The 27,005-nt window shown below is 39.8% G+C and overlaps 2 protein-coding genes across 3 annotated transcripts; both read left to right on the top strand.

The window, feature by feature from the left end:
- Nucleotides 1-1,873: 1,873 nt before the first annotated feature.
- On the top strand, nt 1,874-8,540 carry LOC117535969 (E-selectin-like). Of its 2 annotated transcripts, none has more exons than XM_034200656.1 (5): nt 1,874-3,035; nt 4,306-4,485; nt 7,734-7,848; nt 7,948-8,030; nt 8,181-8,540. In XM_034200656.1, exons 1-5 carry the CDS (start codon nt 2,844-2,846, stop codon nt 8,292-8,294), a joined length of 684 nt encoding a protein of 227 aa, XP_034056547.1. In that variant the 5' UTR covers nt 1,874-2,843; the 3' UTR covers nt 8,295-8,540. The 2 variants fall into 2 exon arrangements, with proteins under 2 accessions (XP_034056547.1, XP_034056548.1); XM_034200657.1 differs by lacking the exon at nt 1,874-3,035 and adding an exon at nt 3,407-3,727.
- A 2,064-nt stretch (nt 8,541-10,604) lies between these two features.
- On the top strand, nt 10,605-19,719 carry ube2nb (ubiquitin-conjugating enzyme E2Nb). Its single transcript, XM_034200658.1, has 4 exons — nt 10,605-10,758; nt 12,757-13,003; nt 13,957-14,097; nt 18,182-19,719. Exons 1-4 carry the CDS (start codon nt 10,729-10,731, stop codon nt 18,223-18,225), a joined length of 462 nt encoding a protein of 153 aa, XP_034056549.1. The 5' UTR covers nt 10,605-10,728; the 3' UTR covers nt 18,226-19,719.
- Nucleotides 19,720-27,005: the final 7,286 nt, after the last annotated feature.

Here is a 27,005-nt window from a genome sequence, read left to right as displayed (position 1 = left end):
TGTAGTGCCACCATTGGGTTTACATTGGTGGTTCGGGCTGACTTATCTTGAACGATGAAAGCAATTTTCTTGACATTTACAACAGATATTCAAGGTCCCTAGAGGATGCATTTAAACTTTTTTTTACTGATCGTCTGACTTTTCCTCTAGCGCCTCCATGATGATCAGTTCATTATTGAAATATCGTGACAAACTATTGGATTTGAAACTTGATGCACACATTCGTAGTGACCGGTAAATGAACGGCAACCATTTTGATCTTTTGTCCAATATTTGTATTTCTGAACAAGATTGTAAAAAATTAGTTTAGTGCTAAATAGCAAATGTTGGCTCGCTAAAACACTACCTGCTTATTATCAGCATCAGCATGACTATAGACTCCCGTCCACATGAATAATTAGTATATTTAACTGTTTTTTAGGCAAAAAAAAGATACTTTAAGGGTTTAATCTTTGGTAATTTCACTACTATTGTAGTGTATATTTCATCATGTCAAACCTTTTTAGATATGCAGACAAGAAAACATTGTATGAAGCTTTATTAATGTAAAATATATATTATTGTGGCGACTACTTGTTGCTACCAGTCTAAAGTACTGTACTGAAGTTCAATTTTGAGATACTTGTACTTTAATTGAGCATTTAAGTGGTTTGCTACTTTGTACTTCTACCCTACAATTCAGAGGTAAATGGTGTACTTTTCCTCCACTACATGTATTTAATACCTTTAGTTACTTCACAGATGTGGATGAATGATGTGAAATATAATCAAGTGTTGAATCAGACTTTAGTTCCACCTGGAGTAAATTCACCAGCTACCCTGCAGTATACAAAGTCATTCAAACTAGCTGCACCTTCACCAGCTTTGAGAACACTTTCATGATCAATCATTATAAAACATATCATATATATTATTCTGAAAAGGACCAATCTGCACAACGACTACTTTTACTGTCGCTACTTTCACTATATTTTGATGAGAATACTTTTCTACTTTCACTTGAGGAACATTTTGAATGCAGGACTTTTACTGAAACAGAGTATTCCTACACTCTGGTACTTCTACTTTTACTCAAGTACAAGATCTGAATATGTCTACTTTTACTCAAGTACAAGATCTGAGTACTTCTACTTTTCCTCAAGTACAAGATCTGAGTACTTCTACTTTTACTCAAGTACAAGATCTGAGTACTTCTACTTTTACTCAAGTACAAGATCTGAGTACTTCTACTTTTACTCAAGTACAAGATCTGAGTACTTCTACTTTCACTCAAGTACAAGATCTGAGTACTTCTTCTTTTACTCAAGAACAAGATCTGAGTACTTCTACTCAAGTACAAGATCTGAGTACTTCTACTCAAGTACAAGATCTGAGTACTTCTACTTTTACTCAAGTACAAGATCTGAGTACTTCTTCTTTTACTCAAGTACAAGATCTGAGTACTTCTACTTTTACTCAAGTACAAGATCTGAGTACTTCTACTTTTACTAAAGTACAAGATCTGAGTACTTCTACTTTTACTAAATTACAAGATCTGAGTACTTCTACTTTTACTCAAGTACAAGTTCTGAGTACTTCTACTTTTCCTCAAGTACAAGATCTGAGTACTTCTACTTTTACTCAAGTACAAGATCAGAGTACTTCTACTTTTACTAAATTACAAGATCTGAGTACTTCTACTTTTACTCAAGTACAAGATCTGAGTACTTCTACTTTTACTCAAGTACAAGATCTGAGTACTTCTACTTTTACTCAAGGACAAGATCTGAGTACTTCTACTTTTACTCAAGTACAAGATCTGAGTACTTCTACTTTTACTCAAGTACAAGATCTGAGTACTTCTACTTTTACTAAAGTACAAGATCTGAGTACTTCTACTTTTACTCAAGTACAAGATCTGAGTACTTCTTCCCCTTCTGGTTGCTACAATGTCGATTTTAAACGTTTTGTTTTTACAAAGATAAAGTTCCAAATGTGTATTTTCAGCTTATTATTTGCCTATGTATTGGGAAAATACTGAATGTACTCTTCCAATATCAGAGTACACATGATAACAAAGGTATCCCAACTGTAGCTGTACATGACAGGATGTATGATTATCTTGAAGAGCATCAGGACTGTTTTAGGCATATAGCTACGTGACAACAATTAACGTTTCCCATTTTGCATAATTGTTCGAACTCTATGCAAACAACCGTTGCGACTGACCGATTTGCATGAACTCAGATGACTGGCTAACTGTAAACTAGATATATATTAAACACTGTCAGCGGTAACAACACCCGCAATCAGAGAGCAAACAACGATGGACGCCGCTCTACTGCTGATCATGGCAGCTGCAGGCAAGTCTTTTATGGATTTGGATATATTTAATTTTGCTATTGATTATTTCATGTAAACCTGAGGGGTGGTGGGATAAATGACGAGATTATATTTCTGATTCTATTTGACAATTGATTGTTTTGCAGACTTTACATCTGTTATCATGTTTTAAAGGTAATCGTCTAAAATAGGTGCAGCTGAATGCTAAATATTTCACTGTGAATTGTGAGAAGGAGAAGTCCAGATGTATCATGATAATTACACAGCCTACACTGAAAAATTAAACATTGAGGATGTATTATGTCAACAGATTACACATAACTGTATTGGGTTAGTTGAAAGCGGTAATATTAAGTTGAACCCAGTATTACTTATTTAAACTTAATATTATTGCTTTCAACTAACCTAATACAGTTATGTTAAATCTATGTAGACACAATACATTTAATTAAAGTCAACGTTAAAGTATTTTCCGTGTGATTATGTGATTTTAAAAAGTCAAGTTATACCCTAGAATCTAGATGAATGTCTGTGTCTCCACAGGGCTGAGCGCTGTCTCATCACATGCTGGACGTCAGTACCATTTTGTTTATGAAAAAATGACCTTTGATGAAGCACAGAGATACTGCCGAGAGAATTACACAGACCTGGCCACTGTAGACAGCATGGAGGTTGTGACTCTCCTGCACAGCATGGGAGGGTATGTTGGCGTGGTGAGTTCAGCTATTTTGACTAATGCTGATGACAGGTCTGAAAATGATATAATCTACCTCTTAAATGTAGTAGTGTTTTCATTATACCCCCGTTGTGATTCACAAGACAGTGTGACCTAAGATTTCATCGACGTAGCTATGTACGTATGACAAATACAAGCCTTGAACCTTGAAGCTTGAACATTTGAGCTGCAGTGGAAGGACTGTTACAAAAGGAGGGCATTTCGTGTTAGAAAGACAGTAAGCCTGGAAATATCCACAGACAGCTGGAGCCTCATATGTCCTTTAAATAAATTATTGTATATACTTTTACACAGAACAAGGACTAGTGATGATCCTTCATCACTGCTAAATGCCTTACAAGGCATGAAGACCTTTCTTTATACCGTTTGTAGATGCCAAAATGTTTGTGTGGCGGCTCAATCCCCAGTTACATTTGAGTCGCCGAGAGGCTAAACTTGGCTTTAAACTGTGACGTGTTTTCGAAGAGAAAGTCCATGTTGAAGCAAGATAGTTTTAAGGATATTTAATAAACAAAATCAAAACATAGTAACTATGGACAAAACGGTCAACAGAAGAAATGACAGCACAAGCTCACCCTCTGTCATTTGCACTCGACATCAAACAGGTGACTTATAAACCAAACCACACCCATGTGGCAATTACCGGAAGTGCTCAACAAGCAAATAAAGGTGACGTAAATAATAATAACAATACAAATAATGAACTTGAGCTAAGTAGTGTTATGGCACCTACAGTTTGTTTAGCTGTTGTGTCATGGCCTGTTGTGTCCGGTGCCGTTTGCAGTTTAAAAATAAACTGAAGTCCGTTTTGTTGAGACAAATAAAATCCACTTTTTTAATCCATGTTTCAACAAAGGTACAATTCACAGGGTTCTCTAAACTATAACAGCACGAAGCGGTAAAGAAACCGTGTGACTCCACAGCTATACATCCGCTCCAACCCCCCACTTCCACTTTATATGTTTACCCGAGCTGCCCAGGGAGCACTCTTTTAAGGTGGCTGTACAACACTACAAAAAAATACATTATGTGTTTCCATTGCACTATTTCTTAATGTTTTTCATTTTGTAAAGCCCTTTGAAATGCTGTGTGTTGAAATGTGCTATATAAATCAACTTACCTTGTATCAAGGCTGAACTCATAAAGGCAAAACGAATGTACCTTTAATTAAACATACATTTCCTTGAGCAGCTTTAAAAGCTACATCACTGTGTCATTATTTATAACACAGTGAATATTGCTTTCAGATGGCCTGGATAGGGCTGTACAATGACGTGGACAGCTGGAGCTGGTCACTGTCAGACACAAGCTTCTACAAACCGGGGGAGACGGAGTTCAGACGGTGGGAGTCTGGAGCACCACAGAATGAAATTGGGATGATACTGATTGTAACAACCGCTTTAGGGCAGTCTGCTTCGATGTCAGTGGTAAGAATATTAACTTAAGATTATTGTATGCCTTTAAAATCAAATCAAAAGCTTGTGAAATATAATAGGGGATTTCAATGTCATATTTTATATAATGGCATTGATGGCAGGCTGTATGTTGTGATGCCTCTACTCAGCACTTCTCTGTGGCACAGCCCCACCTAGTGTCAGCAGAAAGTATTAAAATAATGATTACAACAAAATGCAAAAAATAAATTAAAAATATATATAAAATATAAGATCATGTTTAATCATCTGATTCGTCTGTACATTGCTGTTTTAGTATGTGTTCTTCTAATCAGGGGCGGACTGGGGGAAAAAAGTGGCCTGGGGATTAATTGACAGACAGGCCCACTTAATGCGCGGCATGTATCGGCCGGCCAGCGACGAAAGTATGTTACTTAACATTAAACATTAAATGCATTTAATGTTATTTTGGACCATTATTCATATAGTAATCACATTACCTGAGCCCTTGAGTTGCATAGAGCAAAATAGTTACGGCATATATTTAGTGATTTTAATGTTAACAGATCATTGATGCAATAACATTTTGACCCAATTTGTCTGACTTGACACATGGAATAAAACATGGGCGTAGGAAGCATCCTCAATGTGGGTGAGACAATTTAACAGGGGGTGTGAGCAGGTGCTGGACCTCACCTCCTCTAGGGGGGTCCGGGGGCAAGCTCCTCCGGGAAGATTTTTTTTTAAATGTTGAAGTTAAATGCATCAATCTGGTCCATTTTGAGAGCAAAATTAGGGACTAAATCTATGGCAGTCAGTAGGGCCTTGGACTGTGAGCCGTAGGGTCGCCGGTTCAAGTCCCCGACCAGACCTATTTGGAGTGTGGACTTCTACTTGGAGATGTCCCAGTTCACCTCCTGCCCTGCCGTGGTGCCCTTGAGCAAGGCACCGGACATCCCCCTTCCCCCCTCACTCCCATTGCTCCCCGGGCACTGTACAATAGCTGCCCACTGCTCCTAGTACTAGACTCCTGGTACTAGGATGGGTTAAAAGCAGAGAACACATTTCACTGTGTGTGCTGTGTGCTCTGCATGTGTGACCATTAAAGAGGGTTTCATCCCTCCCAATTCTTCTTCTTCAACACCCATATACAACAGAACTGTAAACAGATTAACTTTTTCTTTCAACATTTATTTGAACAGCAAATGGAGGCAAAAGTGACTGCACCCAAAACAATAAACCTGCTAGCTAACTAGCCTAAACTCAGAAACAGAATGTGGGCAACACGTTCTTCTCCACAGCCGCGCGACCTCTGAGTCAGACATCACTTCCCCATTTTCTATCTTACGGGTACAGCCGTACAGCCACTCCCCCTGAACCCTGTTGTAACAACATAATACACTTTTTGGGGATGCAGCTTGAGATGTGAGGACATGGCTTAGAAAGGGCGTGTTGCCTTCTGTCCTGCCAGTGTTGGCAGGACATGAATTAAAATGTCGAACTCGGACTTCATTTTAAGGACATTTCGGCCAGGGGTGTAGAGCTATATTTGTTTAAGCACCGGATTGGCAAAACAGGAGAGTGTGTGCACCAGTCTGCCTTGATCTATGAATTCATGTCTGTGACTCTCACAGTATCTGCTGCCCGCAGCTGTTTTATAGAAGGAAAACCTCCTTCACTTCATGAAATCTCTGCAGCACCAGGAGGCAGCGGGAGGGTTAACTCAGTCTCTGAGAAGAGGAGCGTGCAGTGCCTTTCACGCACCGCCTTTCACGCACAGCCTTCACTGTGTTTACCTTCAGAATCATTAGAAAGTCTAAATAGCGGTGTGGCTGATGTGTTTTAACCACACACCTCTACACACACACGATTTAAACGCAGACTTTTGTTCCTCCATGTTACGTTGTTATTGTTTCACTGAGCGGACCTGCACATTTTTTTCAAACGCTCCCCTTTTTGGTCCATCTGCGCGGTTTTGTGCGCTGTGATGATTCGGCTTTACCTTTAGTAATGAATATTAAATGTTGTGAGGAAATCTTTCCACCAATAATTCCAATAAGTAATCCAAAATGTATTCACTTCAGGTTTACGAAAGTAACTGTAATCAGATTACTTGTTTTTCAAATGTAACGCGAGCTGAATACAGTTACTTGATTTTTGTATTCTGATTACGTAACGCCGTTACATGTATTCCGTTACAACTCAACCCTGGCCACACCGCACTGGGCTGGACTGGAACACTTACAAATGTGGGCCGGTAGGATTTAGGCAAAAAAAAAAAGATTTTTTTTTTTTTTTTATAAACTTTTTTTTTTTTTGGCCCTCCGGCCCAGAAACAGCACCGGCCCACCGGGGAAACTCCCGGTATCCCCAATGGCCAGTCCGCCCCTGCTTCTAATTAGTGTCTACAGTGTGTGCCTATTGAGCTGTTTAGAGCCATGTGGGACAAAACCCGATCCTGCCCCTCCCTCTCTCTGTCTAAGTGAACGGTGACTGTAAAAACTACACTGCGCATGCTCAGAGTATTTTCCTATTTAATGTGTGTGGCAAAAAATAATGACCATAGGGGCACTGAGCTGCCATCCCCACCATACGTCATCTCACATAATTCAGAGCTGATTGGCTGTAAGTACGTGTGCCGCGAAAAGTGTGGTGTGTGAAGAGCAGGTGAAGAGGAGGAGAGAGACGCGTCCTAAAAACCGGAAGTAAGCTGCGCATGGCTTCCCTCGACAAAAAAGCAATGAGATTTCTCCATAGGATTTTAGAAAATAGCTCAAAATAAGATCTGTGGGAAACAAACCTGTTAGATAAATGCATGTTTTGTTCAGCCGGATAATATCCACATGTCTATCCTACTTTTATAATTTTCGAATCATAATTTAGATTTATGATAGACTTTTGAAACAACAAGAACATAAGGAGGACTTTTACAAAAAAGTAATAGAGATTTTTGTCGAGAAGGATAGGCAAATGGACTTCATCTTCAAGTCAAGGTAAGACTGCAATTGTATTGAAAATGGGATCTTACTAAGAGAGAACAATTCAATATTTAAATGATAAAATTACATTTTTTTGGTATCCTTCTGTTGAACTGTCTGTTTAAAATTAATTGAAGCATCAGAAAAAAAAGCTTTTGAAAATAATATTATATTTTGATTTAGGTCAAAATATAATATTTGTAAACCTGAAGAGTCGGTGCCAGTGCCTCACCAGCCATGAACCTCACTGCAGAAGCTATAGACATCTAAGTTTTTTGTGCCCCACCACTTTTGTACATATAGAAAGTAGAAACGCCACTGACCACGATGAAGACTTGTTCGGCTGCAAATTTCCACAAGTCTGGAAAATGGGCGGACGGGAGCTGTGGGTGGAAGCTACAATTCATTTGCTACAGACGTGAGTCAAATTCAAAGCTTCAACACAGCAAGTGATAAGACTGAGTCTGCTGACAAAGAACACACCGTAGATGTTGTGACTGATGAATTGTGTTTCTAGAACCTGTTTCAATGCAAGTGATCAAAGTGAGGTCCAATGTGGATCTGAACGACCGCGCTTTTCTGGATGAGTTGTTGGTGAAGGTAAGGAAGGTCATGTTTTCCACTCTTATGCCTAGACATAAAACAAGCCGATTGATTCTCATAGCAGACCTGCCACCCTAACCCTACCTGCCACCAAATGAAGCAGGAAATGTATATCATAATGATACAATTTCTCTATGAATGTCTCAGATGAAGAAGGAAATGAGGGACAAGGGCTTGGATGACAACATCCAACTGAGCTGGAAGAAGCAGGCGGATGGACAAGTCTTCCATAAGGAGGAGGAGAAGAGGGATGAGCTTTAAAACTGAATTGCTTTGTCGGCTTGCATCAGAGAAAAGTGTATTTCTTTCCTAAATGTCCTCATGCAAAAGAATACAGCCGCAACAACGAGATGATTAATGAATTATTTACAATTATTTTTGATAGAAGATTTGATGCTTTTCCTTGTAGTTCTTGATTGTTTTTGTTCATCATCGGCTTTGCCTGTAAGAAATAGTACCACATTTAATCTTAAAACATTTGTATTCTCTCATTGTTATGTCTCGGAATATCGTTAAATAAATTATATAAAAAACAATTGTACATATGCTTCTTATTCCCATGTTCAGGGATGCAAAATTAGGCTTTCAAAATCTGAGGATTTGATGCTTTACTCCGTCATATATGGTCATTAATGTAATATGTTTTGGGATCAGACCAAGTTGACTCCAGAATATCTTCAAATGATTTAATAGAAAATAACTAAATGTATCCTTCTTATGCTGTCACCCTAATGGGGATGAAAACTTGAAACAATTTAAAAATTATATAACTGTAACATCTTCCAGGGAAAAATGTTTTTCCATCTTTCTAAATATAATGATTTAAAGGTCTCCTATCATGCAAAATGCACTTTGTGATGTCTTTTATACATCAACATGTGTCCCCGGTCGGGAACTCACGCAGCGTCAGAAAATAAAACCCTCTCTTTTCCTCCATACCCAAATCTTTTAGAAACGTGGGTACAACGAGCTGATACAGATTTGCTGCAGATATGACGTAATTTCGGATGGTGGACCCACAGAAACAATGCCTGACATGTTTTGGACGTAATATGGTCGGTGTTTACCACATCCATGGTGTTTACATTAGCAAGCCTTGCTAACACTCAGAGCTAACCTGTAGCTACATGTGTTTAAAAAGCAGGACATAAAAAAAGGAACCCACCTTGTGATAAACCCGCAAGAGAAAAAGCATTTGAGCTCCATACTGTTTTAGAAATAATCTTTGATGTGGGTTAGAAGAGGATGGCGTTTTATCACAGCAGAATTTAACTTTATCTCCGGTAGAATTCTGATCAGGCATTAGCTCCGCCTCCTCTTTTTCTTTCTTTCAAGCTAAGAACCCAAAATCCGCGTTTCTCTAACAGGGCTGGAATAGAGGGATATGAGGGATGTCTAAAATGCATGATCTGTTTGTATTTTGAGCAAACACATCATAGATATGTTTTTATATATCTGAGACTATAATATATGCCTTCAAATAGCATGATAGGTGCACTTTAATGCTATCTCTTTTTTTGTCATATATGGTCATGTACTTAATAGCTTGCTGTTTTCAAAACAAAAATGTCCTTATGAATTATAAACTATATCTCAAATATGTTATTAAGTTGGAATTATTTTATTCTATTATTTCTCACATGGTTGTTTAATGTGTCCCCCCCATTTGCTCCAATAGCTGCCCCTAGTACCAGTTTGGGTTAAATGCAGAGATGTGTTTGCTGTGCATGTGTGACATAATTCATCCTCCGATTCCAATTTGTGTGTTTCATTCATATATTTATTTAGTTTATTTCTTTGAATGTTCTTAATATTGAATACTGTCTATGATGGTGTAGCTCCAATAAAACAGAATGGTCTATTCCTGATTATAAGCAATTAACGGCCTCATGCTCCGAAGGTAAAGTTATGGATCAAATCTAATAAAGATAATCTTATAAGCAAAGGGCATAACAAAAACGATTGCTATAATATGAAGGCAGATAATATCATTTAACTAAATACTTTATTTTTTATGTATTTATTGAGTCAAACAAATATGTTTTGTTTGAAGGAGAGAAAAACATGCTTTCGTTAAAAAAACTTGCATGTTTGAATAAATGGTTTTCCACACAGCATGCAAATATATAAATAAATAAAGATTAATGCTATTTAACGGAAAGCTGCAATTGTATACTTTTGGGGGGCAATTTATTGTAATTGTTTTCCTCTTTGACAAGTTTTATTATGTTAATATTACAAAGTATACTATTTATTATAGACACATTTGGTTTTGAATGGCTTATTATATTTACTCTTTTTAAAAGTGGTTCCATATTGTTGTTATTCAATTAAATTAAAAGTAAAAATGTGCAAAATTGGGTTTACTTTAAATGTAATGTAATTTCCATGTCTTCTGGTGAAAGTGACATTTTCCCCAAAAATAAAATGGGGAAAATTACAGAAATGTCAAGAATAGTCAATATCAGTTTAAAATCTGTCTATTGTCTATTTTTACAGCATATACTGCATGTAACATTTTGTAATAAACCACTAAAAAATGTGCAAAACAATCTTGAACATCATATTTAGTGACGTCATCTGAAGCCACCGGAAGTCTGAGTGATTAGCCCCGCCTCCCGCCCCGCAGTTAAGTCAATCCGACCTGAAGAGAAGGCGTCGAGTCCACGGCTAAAAATACAATAGCTAACACAAGATGGCCGGTTTGCCTCGTAGGATTATAAAGGTACACTTTACACCACACATTGTATTTATACACTAACACACTCGGTCGTGGGGTATTGATAAGTGTATTTTGTGAGAGTATGAAAGTACATTTACTACCAAAAAACGTGTAATTCTGGCGTTAGCATTACTAGCATAGTTAGCTCATATCAAGCTAACTCGGTATTTTTTCTGTTTTGCTTTTCCACTTCCGTTCACTCCCTTCTTCTCTAGCTGTGTTTTATGTTCTCCACTACATTTATTGTCGTGCTATACGTGTAGTTTGTACAACACTGGGTTGCTAATGTATGGAATGAATCAACAAATTATGATATTTTGTCCTAGTCGCCATATGAATGGATTCGCTAATGTTAGCCATGCTAGCAGTTGTAGCTTTTGGGTGATTGGTACACATGTCTGGATGTGAAAACGTTGCCATTGTGGTTTCAGAACATGAAAATGCTTGACTCAAAGCAACAATGTTCATTTAGTTTATTTTGTATGAAATGAAATGAAAAAATAGGGAGAAATGTAAGGGCCCTTTGCGTTGCGGTTTCATCCATCAGGCCTCAAGCAGCCTGTTCCGCCACTTCGTCCAGCCACTTCGTCCAGCATCATATTTATCGCCTTTAGCAGGTTATTCACAGCCTTTACAACAACCTTAAGCGAAGTGAAAACACAACACAAGCTTCCATTATGGAGAGTTTGTTTTCGAATCCTAGTGAACGCTATTAACGACCCGATTTACCAGTGTACTCAGTGGTGTAAAGTAACTAAGTACATTTACTCAAGTACTGTACTTAAGTACTTGTACTTTACTTGAGTATTTCAATGTTTTTCCTACTTTGTACTTCTACTCCACTACAATTGAGATGTTCACATTTACTATATTTTTAATACCTTTAGTTACTTTACAGATGAATGATGTGAAATATAACCAAGTGTTAAATCAGACTTTAGTTCCACCTGGAGTAAATCCACCAGCTACCCTGCAGAATACAAAGTCATTCAAACTAGCTGCACCTTTACCAGCTTTGAGAACACTTTCATGATCAATCATTATAAAACATATCATATATTATTCTGGAATGGACCAATCTGCACAACGACTACTTTAAGTATATTTTGATGCTAATACTTTTTTACTTGTAACAGAGTATTCCTACACGCTGGTACTTTTACTCAAGTACAAGATCTGAGTACTTCTCCCACCTCTGACTTCCAGCATCTATTTATTGTTTTTCAAATTCCAACGAAGGCATGTATGCTATTTGAGACGAGATGTAACCAGTCTACTTCCTGTTGACTGCAGATATTAGTTTGGTGCACCTGCTTTTTTTTTTAAATGCAGAAATTTAAAAAAATGCTTCACTTCCTTTTTTGTTCCCATAGTGTCGTTGGCCTACTGTATTGCAGTAGAACTCAGAATTACGCCACCATACAAACGTTACAAATCTGTTACATCCTAAAATAACTGGGGGCTGAAATAACACGTCTATTATTTAGAAAATTAAACAAAGCCTATTGAAATAATGAATTGGCTGTCCATTAAGTGCTACAAAGAAATCCAATGGTACAACTGTAAATACCTGCTGGGTTAGTAAGCTTTGTGTAGTGGTAACACCATATATTTTGGATAGTAGGCAGACAAAACAAGCAGTATAAACTACTTACTTGTAGTTCTGAGGAATTACATTTTTGAAATGTTTTCTGGCATTTTGTAAAGCAAGAAAAAAGCAGATTAATCTACAATTAAAACCATGTTACTAGAATCCCTAATTAATGGGTTTTGTCATCGTACTGTCAAACCAGCAGTCAAACACCTTCTGAGTTTCCGTGTTCAACAACAGTTTGTGGAATGTGGCTTTGTCTGAATGTGGGCAAGGCTTGTACAAGTGTGTGTGACTAAGCAGGGTGAAAGTGTGTCCCGCCACTCATTATCAACTGGACAATCCACACCCACAGCAATGTTTTTATACTCATGTCAACAAACGTATTGTGTTATTTCCGTTCTGCTCAGGAGACGCAGCGGTTGATGGCAGAGCCGGTTCCCGGGATCACGGCCACGCCAGATGAAGGGAACGCACGCTACTTCCATGTGATCATCGCTGGGCCTCAAGACTCTCCTTTTGAAGGAGGCACATTTAAACTTGAACTATTTCTTCCAGAAGAGTATCCCATGGCAGCTCCCAAAGTGCGATTCATGACCAAAATCTACCACCCCAATGTTGACAAACTGGGAAGAATATGTTTAGACATTTTGAAAGGTAAGAAACCTTATCATAGGGAAACTAATGTGCTATCTTTCCTTTGCTTTAATGTGAAAACCTTATGCACAGAAGGATTGTAAAATTGAATTTTTGTTTTTAATAAACCGTAACATTTGCACTTATAAGCTTAACCATAGACAGTCAACGTGTAGGACACCATTAGGGATATCTGATGTAGAAAATCTATATTGGTTATGGCTTTTACGACACCTGACGCATGATCAACCTGCTGACCTATTATTCCAACAACCCATATTATAATTGGCACCTTCTTGAGAGTCTGAACACACAGCAAAAGAAGTCCAAAACCTACTTCCTTCTTGGAGAACAGTTACTTTTAGCGGTCAGTTGATTATGGAGCTGCAAAGAGTCTCAATGTCATTTGTGGTATTTCAATGTAACACATTTGATTCATTGTAATATCAAATGTGTAACCTATTTGCAGTCCTGTTACATTGACATCAAACCTGACGTATAATCGAAGATACCGTTTTTATCGCCACAATCAGAATAAAGACCAGAAATGTAATTTCCCTCATGATATGGGATGGCTAAGGAGCAGCTGTTCTTCACAATGTATCCTTGACGAATAAAGCCTGAGGAAACAGAAGTGATTTCAACCGCTAAATCAAGTTTTGAGGTAAACAACGTCACGGTCAGGTTTACTTGACTAGAGCAGAACAGCGTCGCTAAACTGGCCCTTAAGTTATTAAAGAATATAATGGAACAGTTTCTGATTCGCTGACAAACTGATCTGCTTTTAATGTTTGTCCCTAGCCCATCTTTATATTTGATTTGACTACTTTTACAAGAGCCCGTCTGGCTTTCCTTTATTGCGTCTCCTCTCTAATTCTCTTTGCCACTTGCGCCAATGCTTTATCACCCTGACGTTTCCTTTTCGATTTTAAGCGTCTTCTCTTTGTGCGTCTCTTTCTGAACTTCTCTTGCAGATAAGTGGTCTCCAGCCCTGCAGATCCGCACAGTGTTGCTATCTATCCAGGCGTTATTAAGTGCTCCCAATCCAGATGACCCCCTGGCAAACGATGTTGCAGAGCAGTGGAAGAAAAACGAAAGCAATGCCATTGAGACAGGTGAGGATTGACGTCTTGTTTATGTCCATTAAAGCACCCAGGATCCGCTGAAATGACAAAATAATGTTAATGTCAACAGAAAAACGTGGCCGTAAGGAACACCGGTTCAAATTGATGCAGTTATTACATCTTCAAGTTGTTTGGCTGAGATAACTTCCCTAAGTCCAGAGAAACAAAGTCCAATGACGACGGTTCTTTTAGTAGCTCACAGTTCTGAGTCCTGTGATCTCCGTGTTGTTCGGCCGTGTAAAAGAAGCTCTGCATAGGGGCAATAAAATACTATAATGCGGCTTTCACACCAGCGCTTTTCTGGTTCAGCTCCGGTTTCCCTTTTCTGCTCCCGCTCTGTTCACACCGCCCAGAGCTGCCGCTGCTGCGTCATGACGTCACCGTTTACGTGCCTGCTTCATAAAATCCAAACTGCGCGGAAATCCCTCACATCGACAACAACAACAGCCGATTGTATTGAGGCGCTGTTCGCTTTGGTTATTCTCTTACGAAACGACATGAAAGGCATCGGACGACTTTCCAAGGGACGACTTTACTTGGAACTTTACAAACATCAAATGCGAAATGCAAGACTTCTTTGTGGTCTTCAGCATCTACTTCCCCCGCCTCGACGTAAGAGAGACGTAAGCGACGCCGCCTCTTAGCTCCGAAGCTCTTGCCTCTAGACCGACAATTTTTTGGAGCTGGAAGTGAACCGGATTCCGGAGCTAAGAGGCAGCGGTGTGAACAGGAAAAAATTGTACTTTTCAGGCTCCAGCTCCGAGCCGGAGCTGAAAACGCGTTGGTGTGAAAGGGGCATAACAGGTGTCGCGTAAGGGATGTTAAACGTACTACAAACAATGGTGTCAAATGGCCAGGCAGTAAAGTGAATTCAGTTTAAATATCAGCGGTGTCTCGTGCTGCTAGAACATGGACTACGCTGTGTCATTACTGTGGTAAACATGTTCTCCTTTTAGCCCAAATTAGGGCATCGTTGGGCTTACCAATGTGTCGAGCTTCTGTATTTCAAACTCTTTCTATATCCATGTTCGGATGGTTTATGTAGTATAGCATGATTCTGCACCGAAATGTGAGAACGAATCACATTTTATTTACTAAATGATCCACATTATAGTCATCCCTAAACACTCATAGGCCCTTATCTTACTTCCTTTATCCCTGTTTATTTAGATATATTCCCTTTCATTCCCAAAACAATGAGAAGGGAGTCATGTGTATAGATGAATATCCCATATTACCCACCCCTAACGCTAACATGCTTTTAATAAGTACTGTACAGCTTCAGTCGAAACACCTGTCTGGTGGATTCCATTAAAGGTGGGGTAGGTAATTCACTTCAGAAACGCTTTTTGTTATATTCCATGGAATGCTCTTAACATCCCGATAGCAATGAATATATGAAATGCTTTGACAAAAAATCCAGAACAAAAGTCATCTGTGGAAGCCGTGGCGCTGTAAAAAGCTCGACCAATCATCTGCCCGGCTAAAGTAACTGGATGGCCTACCTGCCTGTCAGCCTTCCATCTGGGCACAAACTTACCTCGTGCCCTCATTGGTCATGAGCGCGTTCGTGTGTGTTGGAGGAGGGGCTCTGTGAGGAAGTGGCAGATTTCTTCCAGCTGTGTATTTTCTAATTCTAGCGCACTCGAGCTGGTTTCTCTAAAATGACCTACCCCACCTTTAAGGTTTACATTTGGCTGACATTCAACTACATCTGTCTGTCAGAGACAATCTTGAGTTTTTCTATTATCTCATATAATTGTGCTGTTGTATTAACAAGCGCTTTCTGAGATTTGTTGCACTTACTTACTTACTTACATTATAAATCTTCAACATAGTTGGCAATTATATTTCTGGCGTTCGACAAACCAATTAGTTGAGTAATGGTTAGTTAACCAACTAAACTCGTTCACATAAATGTTCTCATTGATACAATGATCATGAAAATGGTTGATTAATTTTACGTTAGCTGGTTATCTAATTGTTTTGGATTTCTATTAACCTTCCTGTCGTGTTCGGGTCAAAACGGACCGATTTACTACTTTCATAAATATTGTGTTTTACATTTGATTGCCTCAAGGTCTTATGGTATCCTCCACAGTACTCATTTGAACATATACAACTTCTGATCACCACTTTGATTGCATTTTCAGTGGTTTAGTCGATGTGTAACTGGTCAAAATGTCTGATGTTCTTCCATCATATCATACACACACTCAAATCCACATCATGTTAATGTGGTATTGCATTGTTGACAGCTTAATAGGATGTTCAATCAAATGTGGAGATGATTAAGGGTTTTCTGTTAAAGGTCACCTAGTATGCAAAATCCTCTTCTTCATGTCTCTTCTACATCAACATGTGTCCCCTCTTCTTCATGTCTCTTCTACATCAACATGTGTCCCCTCTTCTTCATGTCTCTTCTACATCAACATGTGTCCCCTCTTCTTCATGTCTCTTCTACATCAACATGTGTCCCCTCTTCTTCATGTCTCTTCTACATCAACATGTGTCCCCTCTTCTTCATGTCTCTTCTACATCAACATGTGTCCCCTCTTCTTCCTGTCTCTTCTACATCAACATGTGTCCCCTCTTCTTCATGTCTCTTCTACATCAACATGTGTCCCCTCTTCTTCATGTCTCTTCTACATCAACATGTGTCCCCTCTTCTTCATGTCTCTTCTACATCAACATGTGTCCCCTCTTCTTCATGTCTCTTCTACATCAACATGTGTCCCCTCTTCTTCATGTCTCTTCTACATCAACATGTGTCCCCTCTTCTTCATGTCTCTTCTACATCAACATGTGTCCCCTCTTCTTCATCAACATGTGTCCCCTCTTCTTCATGTCTCTTCTACATCAACATGTGTCCCCTCTTCTTCATGTCTCTTCTACATCAACATGTGTCCCCCTCTTCTTTCATGTCTCTTCTACATCAACATGTGTCCCCTCTTCTTCATGTCTCTTCTACATCAACATGTGTCCCCTCTTCTACATCAACATGTGTTCCCTCTTCTTCATGTCTCTTCTACATCAACATGTGTCCCCTCTTCTTCATCAACATGTGTCCCCTCTTCTTCTTGTCTCTTCTACATCAACATGTGTCCCCTCTTCTTCATCAACATGTGTCCCCTCTTCTTCATGTCTCTTCTACATCAACATGTGTCCCCTCTTCTTCATGTCTCCTCTACATCAACATGTGTCCCCTGTTCTCCATGTCTCTTCTACATCAACATGTGTCCCCTCTTCTTCATGTCTCTTCTACATCAACATGTGTCCCCTCTTCTTCATGTCTCTTCTACATCAACATGTGTCCCCTGTTCTCCATGTCTCTTCTACATCAACATGTGTCCCCTCTTCTTCATGTCTCTTCTACATCAACATGTGTCCCCTCTTCTTCATGTCTCTTCTACATCAACATGTGTCCCCTCTTCTTCATGTCTCTTCTACATCAACATGTGTCCTCTCTGTGGAAAGAGACTCTGAAAGTTTCAGGAACAAAGATTCTCTCTCTTTTTGATCCATTTCTATAAAAACCTGTCTGAAAATGAGCTGATCAGATTTTGGGCCACTTTATGATGTCATAATGATGTTTTGTCTTGTGTAACCATTAGCCAATCAGGAACCAAGGTAACCCCCCCCCCCCCCCCCCCCCCCAACCCCCCTATATCACCTGAATCTCCTCCTAGAGCACCATTGAGTTCTTTGTAACCAAATCTCTCTCAGAGGGCGTGGGGAGGGGCTCCTTACTTTCATCTAAAGTAACAGACAGAGAATCAGCACTTTGGAAACAGGGCTGAAACAGAGGGGATTATGGGTAATGCTGCAATGATCTGTTTGGGGTTTCAGCCAATCAGAGACCGGCTCTCTGTAATATATTGATGAAGAACAGTATAATAGGGGACCTTTTAATGTAAGAGCAGTTAAAAGAGACATTTGACCGGGAGCCCCAAAGGAGGGGAGAAACGAACACAACAGGAGTTGTTATCTGTAAACACTCTGCCACACTGCTCTTATCCACCACGTCCTCCTCACACCCTCCTCTCATATCTTCTCTCTCGTCTCTCCCCCACAGCCCGATCATGGACCAGGCTCTACGCAGGCAACACTGAAGTATAGAAGAAGAGAGACGAGGCGTCTGAATGTGATCCACAAAATGTACTCCTATTCTGTCAACAACATTCAAATTTAAACAGCAGGAAAAAAAAGATATTAAGTCCAAATGTATTTGAACGAAACGACGAGATTTACTGCTGCAGACCTCTGGGTGACTTATTTCCTCTCTAAGGCTCGTTAAGTGTGTGTTAGCCTTCCCCCCCCCTGTGTTGCTATTTAAATGCATGGACAGAGAACGACGCCCTCCCCACTACAGTCTTAAAAATAACTTGCGATTTGCTGTCCTGGACAAGGCACATACTGGTACGTTTGCAAACTATACATGCATTAAAGCTGTTCTTCTTTTAACACATGCATTATTTGTCCACACATCTGTATGTCTTTTGTGAGAGATGACATGTTGTGTTGTTTCTACGCTTAGTGTGCGATGTCTCTTCACTAGCAGACGGGAAAGCTGAACACGAATGATGAATTTTTGTCTTTACTCTTTTTGGGAAAATAGCCAATGAGAAGGTTAGTTTGATTTCCACTCCTGTGCACACCAACACGTCACAACACTAGATATGTAGCTTCTGTAGCTTAGCATCTACTCACTTTCGACCGAGCACAGAGGTAGAACTGAATATTTGTATCGCACAGTATCTTATTTCTAAAATTGGACAAATACATTTCAAGGTTTCCACCCAGGAAGTACCGCCTCCTTCACATGCAGTGCCAATCGGCTATCCACAGACAACCCAAGGAGGTTCACTCCAGCATTTGAAATTTAAATTAGCAGACGGTTGCTGTATACCTGCCAAATGTACAGGTAGAGGATCCTCTGTACTTAACGGCTAACATTTAAAAACATGTCGTCCATGCTCGGTGTCAGAGTAACCCCAGCAGATGTCATTTTGTATATCTTTTCATTATTAACATCGGTTGATGGAAGTGATTAGATGGCCAATTATAACGAGGAATTTTTATGATTATCAAAAAATCTGATCATGTTCAAAATTAGATCAAGGAGTCTTGTGACGTTTGGGGAGGGTGAGCAGATTATTTCCACATGCTTAAAGAAAGCCATTCCCAACACATTCAGACAAGTAGAAAATAGTTTGTTAAAGGGTCCCTATGTTAGCATGTTAGCAGCAGACTACGAGGATGTGTTGTAAATGTCTTTTTTTTCTTTTTTAACTGTGTCCATGCTATCTATGTTGCCTCTTCTCCATTTTATTTTCAATGTTCCTTCATTAAAAAGGCAAGTACCATAACCCAACATCCGGACGGTTGGTGGTAAAGTTCTTGTCAGTGTTTTATAGAGGGCTGAGGAACGGGTTTTTTTTTTTTTTTTGAAGGCTTTGTCGTCGGGTAAAAAGTTGTCAATCACCGTGATTTCTTCTGAGTTTGTCTCCCCTGCTTCTGCTCTTCCCATGATTCTGATCTGTGATGATTTTGCAAGTGCATTGAATTGATTGGGTCATTGTGGTGGCAAAATAAAAATAATTCAAGATCAAAGGCTATTACAGACTCTCTATCGGGCCAAAGAGGTTGGGTTCTTTTTTTTTAAGCCCTCTTTTCTCGCTCTTTTTGGATTATCGACGACTTGGTGTTGCTTAGATCGGTTTTTGTCCCGTCAGAATTAATAACCAACTACATTTACTCTGAGAGGAGGGCGGCGTAAAAAAACCTGCTTGATTTATTGTTTCTCCCACTAATCCAAGAAACAGTCACTGGATTTTAGAAAAGCATCGAAATCATACATAGTGTTAGTAAATGCAGAACATTTTGCATACATGGCTCTTCAAATGCTCTGTAAATAAACTGAGTTAAGTAAGTAGACTTCTGGTTTATGTTGTGCGGAGTTTGGAGGTTACAGCAACGAGTTATTAGTTACAGTAACATGACACGTGTCCCAGAGGAATTAGTATGTTTTATTTGAATTAATGCTTAGGATCAATTTTTAAATGAAATCTAATTTAAATGTCAGAGGTGTTTGATAAAGCTATATTGCTAATTTCCTCCAGCCGGTGGGGACGTCCTGCTGCAGCTCCTCCTGCAGGAAGCCGGTCACCTGCTGCTGGCTCGTCTGCACCCGGCCCGGGCAGAGCTGGGGCCCATTGGCGATAAAGAGGAACGGGTTCAACGTTATAAAGCTGGCCAGCAGGTTACTGCTTTGTTGGATACTGGTATAGCTTCGTGCCTCTGGTGAGCTCCAACAAGCTGTGTAGGACTGAGAGTGAATACACATACTATACAGAGATGCTGTATGAGAAACCAATGTGAGTTTGGAGCATCGTAAATCTATTAGTAGACCTCAACAATGGAATTATGATCAGTAGAAATGGCCATGTCATGGGACCTTTAAGTCAATTAAGTGCAATATATGAAAATGCATGTATAATGCCTGGTTTTAGATATATTCATTATTTATCCCATGTTGGGCCAGCATTTTGACAGTAATAACAAAAATTACTTTAAAAAAAAAAATATTATATATATATAATCATAAAAAATATTGAAGATAAAACTGTGAAAATATCAAAGTTGACCTTGAAGATACACATCTGTTAACTATCTGACACAGCCCTAAATTACAGCGAACACAATATAAAAGTATGATACTAATTACATTAAGTGTGCAATAATGAAAACACACATTAAATACAAAAAATAAACAGCTGGCCAATACTTTAACCCTGGGGTGTCCAAACTACGGCCCGGGGACCATTTTGAATCGGCCCTCAGCAAATAAAAAAAGTATAATGGAATATGGCCCACAAATGAAACTTGTGCTTGTCTTATATTGTACTTCTGAACATGTAAACATATTACACAGTATTCATGTGTTAATAAGCCAACTTTTCAGATACATTCAGTCAATTAAAGTTGAGAACTTTGTCTAACAAATCTTAAATGATTAAAAAAAAAAAACATATTTGCAAAAATAGCTTGAAATATACCCTTCATATTCCCCTTTATTATAAGCAATCCAAGGCCTCTGATTTAAGGAAGGAGCTGCAAATAAAATAAATAAAACTCGATGGAAAGCTTTGGTTTTCTTTTCTTGAAGCATATTCAAGTATAAAGAATAATTGACCTACATTTGATTGATTTGGCTAACTCATAACTTCACTTAAGTGGAAATATACCTGCAGTATGTTTTTCTGTATGTGGCGCTCAGTGGAACAAGTTTGGACTCTGCTTTAACCTGTAACCTTTGACCTGTACATTTTTGCATAATGGAAAGCCTATTGGAAACCCACTCCCCTTTAGATCCTGCTTTATCATAGAAATCCACTAGATGGCGCTGCATGCCAACAGTGGATCTCCCCACCTCACATCTGCTAGCTAGAACTGAGATAACTCAGAGTAATAATGTGTTTTTCAGTGTTGGCGTGTGTTCGTCTTCTTGCATTTATCTCTGTTTGAATAACTTCCTCCCTCCAGGTTATCACGAGGGTATTTGTCTAAGTTTGGATACCATGAGCAAACACAATCTGTGGGTCTTTGGCGTCAGTTTTATAGCGGCACTTGTCCTGGAGGCCCGTGTTTTTCACGTCTCCTCACCAGAAAACAAAGGGCTGCACTATGTTTTATGATTATGGCCCGGTTTATATGGCAACTGTGAGTCATTGAGGCTGGTATGCTGCCATTCTTTGAGTGGAAGTGCAGGAAATGATTCCCTGGGCCCTGACTGTCTGATGTATCCTGCAAAACATTAGCCAGTCTCCGAGGCTCACTTTCGACATCCATGACAAGAAAATACAAGTGATATTTATCAGCCATTTTGTATAACTAAACACAATTCAGTGTATTTGTTAGCCACTACTGATAAAAACATTACATTTCAGCTTGAAATGTAAGCTGAAATGTCAGGTGAACAATATTGCAAAAGCGTCATGGATAATACAATTCAATAGTGAAATGATAAGAAAAAAAATACAATTCATTAATCAATTTACAACAATATATTATAACAAAATCGCAATTATCAAATGAAGAAAGAAAGAAAACAAAGACACATGAAGTAGGAGTAATGAGAAGTGAGCTGTGAGGAGATGAACAGCTGTTATGTGTTGTTGTGCGTCTCTCTCTCTCTCTCTCTCTCTCTCTCTCTCTCTCTCTCTCTCTCTCTCTCTCTCTCTCTCTCTCTCTCTCTCTCTCTCTCTCTCTCTCTCTCTCTCTCTCTCTCTCAGTGGCGGCCGGCCCATAGGGGCGCCGCCCCCCCCTCTTCCCACATGTTTGATTGTCATTACAAATAAAAAATATATTTAAAATATATATATATATATATTTTTTTTTTAATGAACAAGGTAAATATTATATAGGCCTAGTTGGTATCAGTAAAATGTATAATCTACAATAAAATCTCGTTTAAAATTGTTTTACGATGTCTAAAGTTACTGATAAGTCACATGTTTCCTGCCTGGCCGCAGCGTGTATCATTACCCTCTCTCGTCCGGGCGGTAGAAAGGAGCCCTCAGCCAGAGCAGCAGCAGCCAACAAGCTGACTGTTGCTATCTGTAAACTATGCCACCAAAACATAATTTCAGCCAATCAGCGTCGTCAGATCTGATGCTCAAAGGGCGCCCTGTCAGCGCCCTGGCCTGTGTGTCTGTGAGTTGTTTGGACTCGTATCCAAGGTGACGCTACAGTAGTTGTCGAGGATGGCTGCGTCTGCAGGAGACTCCGGTGCTAGTGGATCGCCGGAGCTGTAGATTAACATTTACATGCTTATTGTAGTTGTAAGGGCAATGCCATGTAGCACCATGGAGCATATGTGTGGGCTGGATCTGTGTTTTACAGGAAAAGAGTGAGCAGAGGGTCGAGTTGTCGATTCTTGTTCAGTTTTCATCTTCCTCACCCTCTCAGACTTTGAGTTGCGCGCGCTGCTAGAGACGCGCTACCATGAAAACCAAACAATGGTGTAGCTGTATTAAAGTCCGAGTGGAAACAGTCGTGAGTAAATCTGATTTGGGACAGGGCAATGAAATCGGGAGTCTCCTCCCGCGAAAATCGGGAGGGCTGGCAAGCATGACACACACACACACACACACACAATGTTATTTAGTCTCCTGATTTTAAATGGGAATTAAATCATTTGAGTGTTCCCAAAGCACCAGTGTTCTGCAGTTTGTGTGGGTCTACTGTACTGTTGCACAATTTTGGTAGATTCATAACTAACCACACTGAGGATTATGGATTATCTCAATTTGTCCCCCCCCCCCCCCCCCCCTCTAACATCACCAGATAATTTAAGGGGTCATTTCTCAAAAATGTCTTCCGGGGGAGAATCCCCCCGGACCGCCCCTAGTATGGTTTGGTCCCTCTTCCCATAGTCCCTCCAAAAATATTTTCCACAGCCGCCACTTGCCGTACTATTTACGGTTCAGTTTTAAAGCGAACATCCTCTCTTATCTCCTCTTCCCCTTTTCATCTTCTTCTTTCCTCCCATGTATTCTCTCCTTTCTCCCATCTTTTCCCTCCGCTATCTTCACCTATTTTCTTTCCTCTTCTACACATTATTTTCCTGGATCCTCTAATTTCCAATTCCCTTCTCATTTACCTCCATGTGCCCTCCTTATCTTCCTTTCCTCACATCACTAATGTTCCTTCCTCTTAACTGTCTTCTTTCTCTCCTTTTTTTCTTTAATTTTCTGTCCTTCTTCCCTCTTCCCCTCTTCCTCTCCCCTACCCTCTTCCCCCTTTACTTCCCTTTCTCCTTATCCTTTACCCTTCTTTCCTTTCCTTTTTTCTTTCACTTTCCCTCGCCTCATCACTTATCTTTTCCCTTATCCTTTTTTCCTAATTTTCCTGTTTGTCCTTTACTTCCTGTTCGTTCCCTTCCACTTTCTCTCCCCATGTTCTCCTTTTCCTTCCTTCCTTCCTTCCTTCCTTCCTTCCTTCCTTCCTTCCTTCCTTCCTTCCTTCCTTCCTTCCTGACTCCCTTACCCTCTTCCATCTACCTTTTACTTCCTTCTCCTCTCCTCTCTTCGTCCTTTTCCTTTTTTAATCCATCCTTACAGTCAGCATCCTCTCACCTGTTCCTCTTGCTCTTATATAACCGTCCTTATTACTCTCCCATGTCTAAAAACAAAAGTCAGCCACCCAAAAGGTGTTCCCTCCTTCAGCAGGAATCACTTCCCGGTATTCCTCTCTGACTTTCCCTGGAGTTTGATTCAAGTTCTCTATCGCTGCAGTGGAAAACTAAAGCCTGCAGTGCTTTGTTTGCTGTAAATGTAAATCGGGAAGGACACTAACATTGTACTTGTTCATTTATTCGGTTCACTTATAGCTACCTGAGGCAGTTTTTGTTCATCTTTAATTTTGTTTATTTCTAGATGTGCTTGTCATCTAAGATCGGGGATTGCATGATGTTTTGGTTCAACGTAATATTATTGCTTTCAAATAATAGTTATCTGAAATCTAACTAATCTTAAGAAACGTTAATATCTTCAGCTTGACTCCATTGTAAGCCCAATACTGTCTCTGAGAGATAGCATTTGACATTAGCTTAGATGTACCAAAGGTTAGTTACATTGAGTTGAGCTAAACAATGCAAATTAGGCATTGTAAGCTATGCTATTACAAAGTATTGAGCCAACTGATAGCTTCACCTGAGTTTTTATTCTTAAGAAACATTAATGTCTTCAGTTTGACTCCATCGTACGCCCAATACTCTGAGAGAGATAGCAGTTGACGTTAGCTTAAGCGTACCACAAGTTAGCCAAATTGAGCTAAACAATGCAGTGGAAATTAGGCATTATTAGTTAAGCAATTACAAAGTCTTGAGGCCAAAGACATAATTCAGACATAAGTCAACGTTTCAGTTTTTTCAGTGTAAGAAGACATCCATTTACTCTAACGCGGCCTTACAAACCAGGTAAAGACACTTGTGCAACACTACAATAACAGAAATGTATCCATAGCTTCTTATACGGATATATTGTCGAGCCCTGTGTTGTCGGCTGGGATTCCTCTGCTGCTGCCGTGACGTCATCCACAGAGAACAGGCTGTCCCGGGCCGTCCACTTCCCCGACTCCCTCTATAAATAACAGGCACTGCGGAAAGGGTAGGAGTGTGTGTGTGTGTGTGTGTGTGTGTGTGTGTGTGTGTGTGTGTGTGTGTGTGTGTGTGTGTGTGTGTGTGTGTGTGTGTGTGTGTGTGTGTGGCCTAGCAATACTATACTTGTGGAGACCTACATCTGTTTACACAGTCACGTGTGGGGACCGGACTCGCCTCCCTTATGGAGACAAAATGGTTCCCATGAGGGGAATCATTACATTTAGGGTGAAGACTTGGTTAGGGTTAGGCATGTGTTGGTTATGGTTAAGGTTAGGATAAGTCTCCAGGAAATGCATGTAAGTCAATGTAATGTCCCCTGAAGTGATGTGTAATTGTAAATAAGCAATCTGTATGTAAAAAAACCACCTGTATGTAAATTGTAAATAAGCCATCTGTATGTCAAATATGTCTTATATGTCTTAAATGATATGATGAATTGGAAATGGGGGACCCTGATGTAAACAAGACGAAAGTCTTTCTCTGGTCTGCATCCCCTTAACAATTGTATGTTTTGAGCTGTACTGTACTGTACCCAGTATACAAGCTGTTAATAAACTTTTCAATCAATCAATCAATCAATCAATCAATGTGTGTGTCTTTATGTGGTTGCAATAGCCCCTGCAAGCATGTGAGGAAAGGGTGCTAGCAGACACATATTATGAACAAGACATCTGTCCTTTTTCTTGGTAGGCCTAGTAGTAGCAATTTGTTTTTACCCATTAAAGGGTTAAAAAATGTTGCTACTACTACCAAGAAAAAGGAAATTGTCTAATTTACGGTTACATGACAGTATACTGAGAGAGTTATTGTCGAAAAGTCATTTGTTAATTCTGTTTCTCCTCATTGCCAACGCAGCTTCTCTCCCTCCATTCATCTCCTGATAAGTATTGAAATATCAAATGCTTTAAGGGCACATAACTTGTAGTTTTGGACAGGAATCTACATGTTTTTTTCTCAGAAGAGTGAACACATCCGTCTGTGCTGTAAGGATTTTTACAAAAGATATGTGTTAAATCAGTGATTTTCGAACAAACAGCTCCCTGTGGTTGGTGTTGAGGGTAATGGGGCAAATAAATCAGTCCTGGTCAGATACTGGGAATAATTACGTCTGAGCACTGATCTCATCAGATGTTGACACACCGACACACACCGACACACACACACACACACACACACCACACACACACACACACACACCGACACACACACACACACACACACACACACACACACACGCACGCACGCACGCACGCACGCACGCACGCACACACACACACACACACACACACACACACACACACACACACACACACACACACACACACACACACATACTGTGCATACCATACAGGTAGGGGCACGGCGGTGTTAAACGTAAATAATTAACAATTCATTGAATGTCTTCATGGTGCCTCGGCAGGGAAACTACCACCCAGACATGAAAACAAACCTGATGGATCATTAGAGTATCTGAGGGAGTCACACAATGTAAGTCATGCTGACAGTGCCGATCAATAACCCGCCGTGCTGATAGCGAGCTCTCGGGGGTCAATATGTCTGCACTGTTTGCTTGAGTGTGTTTCCATGGACATTACATGAACATAGGCTGGAGATCAACAGATTGTTGGGACATGTTGCCGACAGAACAGATTACAGCTCAGTACCACTGATTCCCCCTGAGGACAACTGAGAGATTCATGTTAGACAGCGACGCTCGATCACATGACTGAACGCC

Source organism: Gymnodraco acuticeps, unplaced genomic scaffold, assembly GCF_902827175.1.
Source record: "Gymnodraco acuticeps unplaced genomic scaffold, fGymAcu1.1, whole genome shotgun sequence".
NCBI lineage: Eukaryota > Metazoa > Chordata > Actinopteri > Perciformes > Bathydraconidae > Gymnodraco > Gymnodraco acuticeps.
Note: the sequence above shows the minus strand (reverse complement) of the source record. Positions and strands in the feature narration are given on the sequence as shown.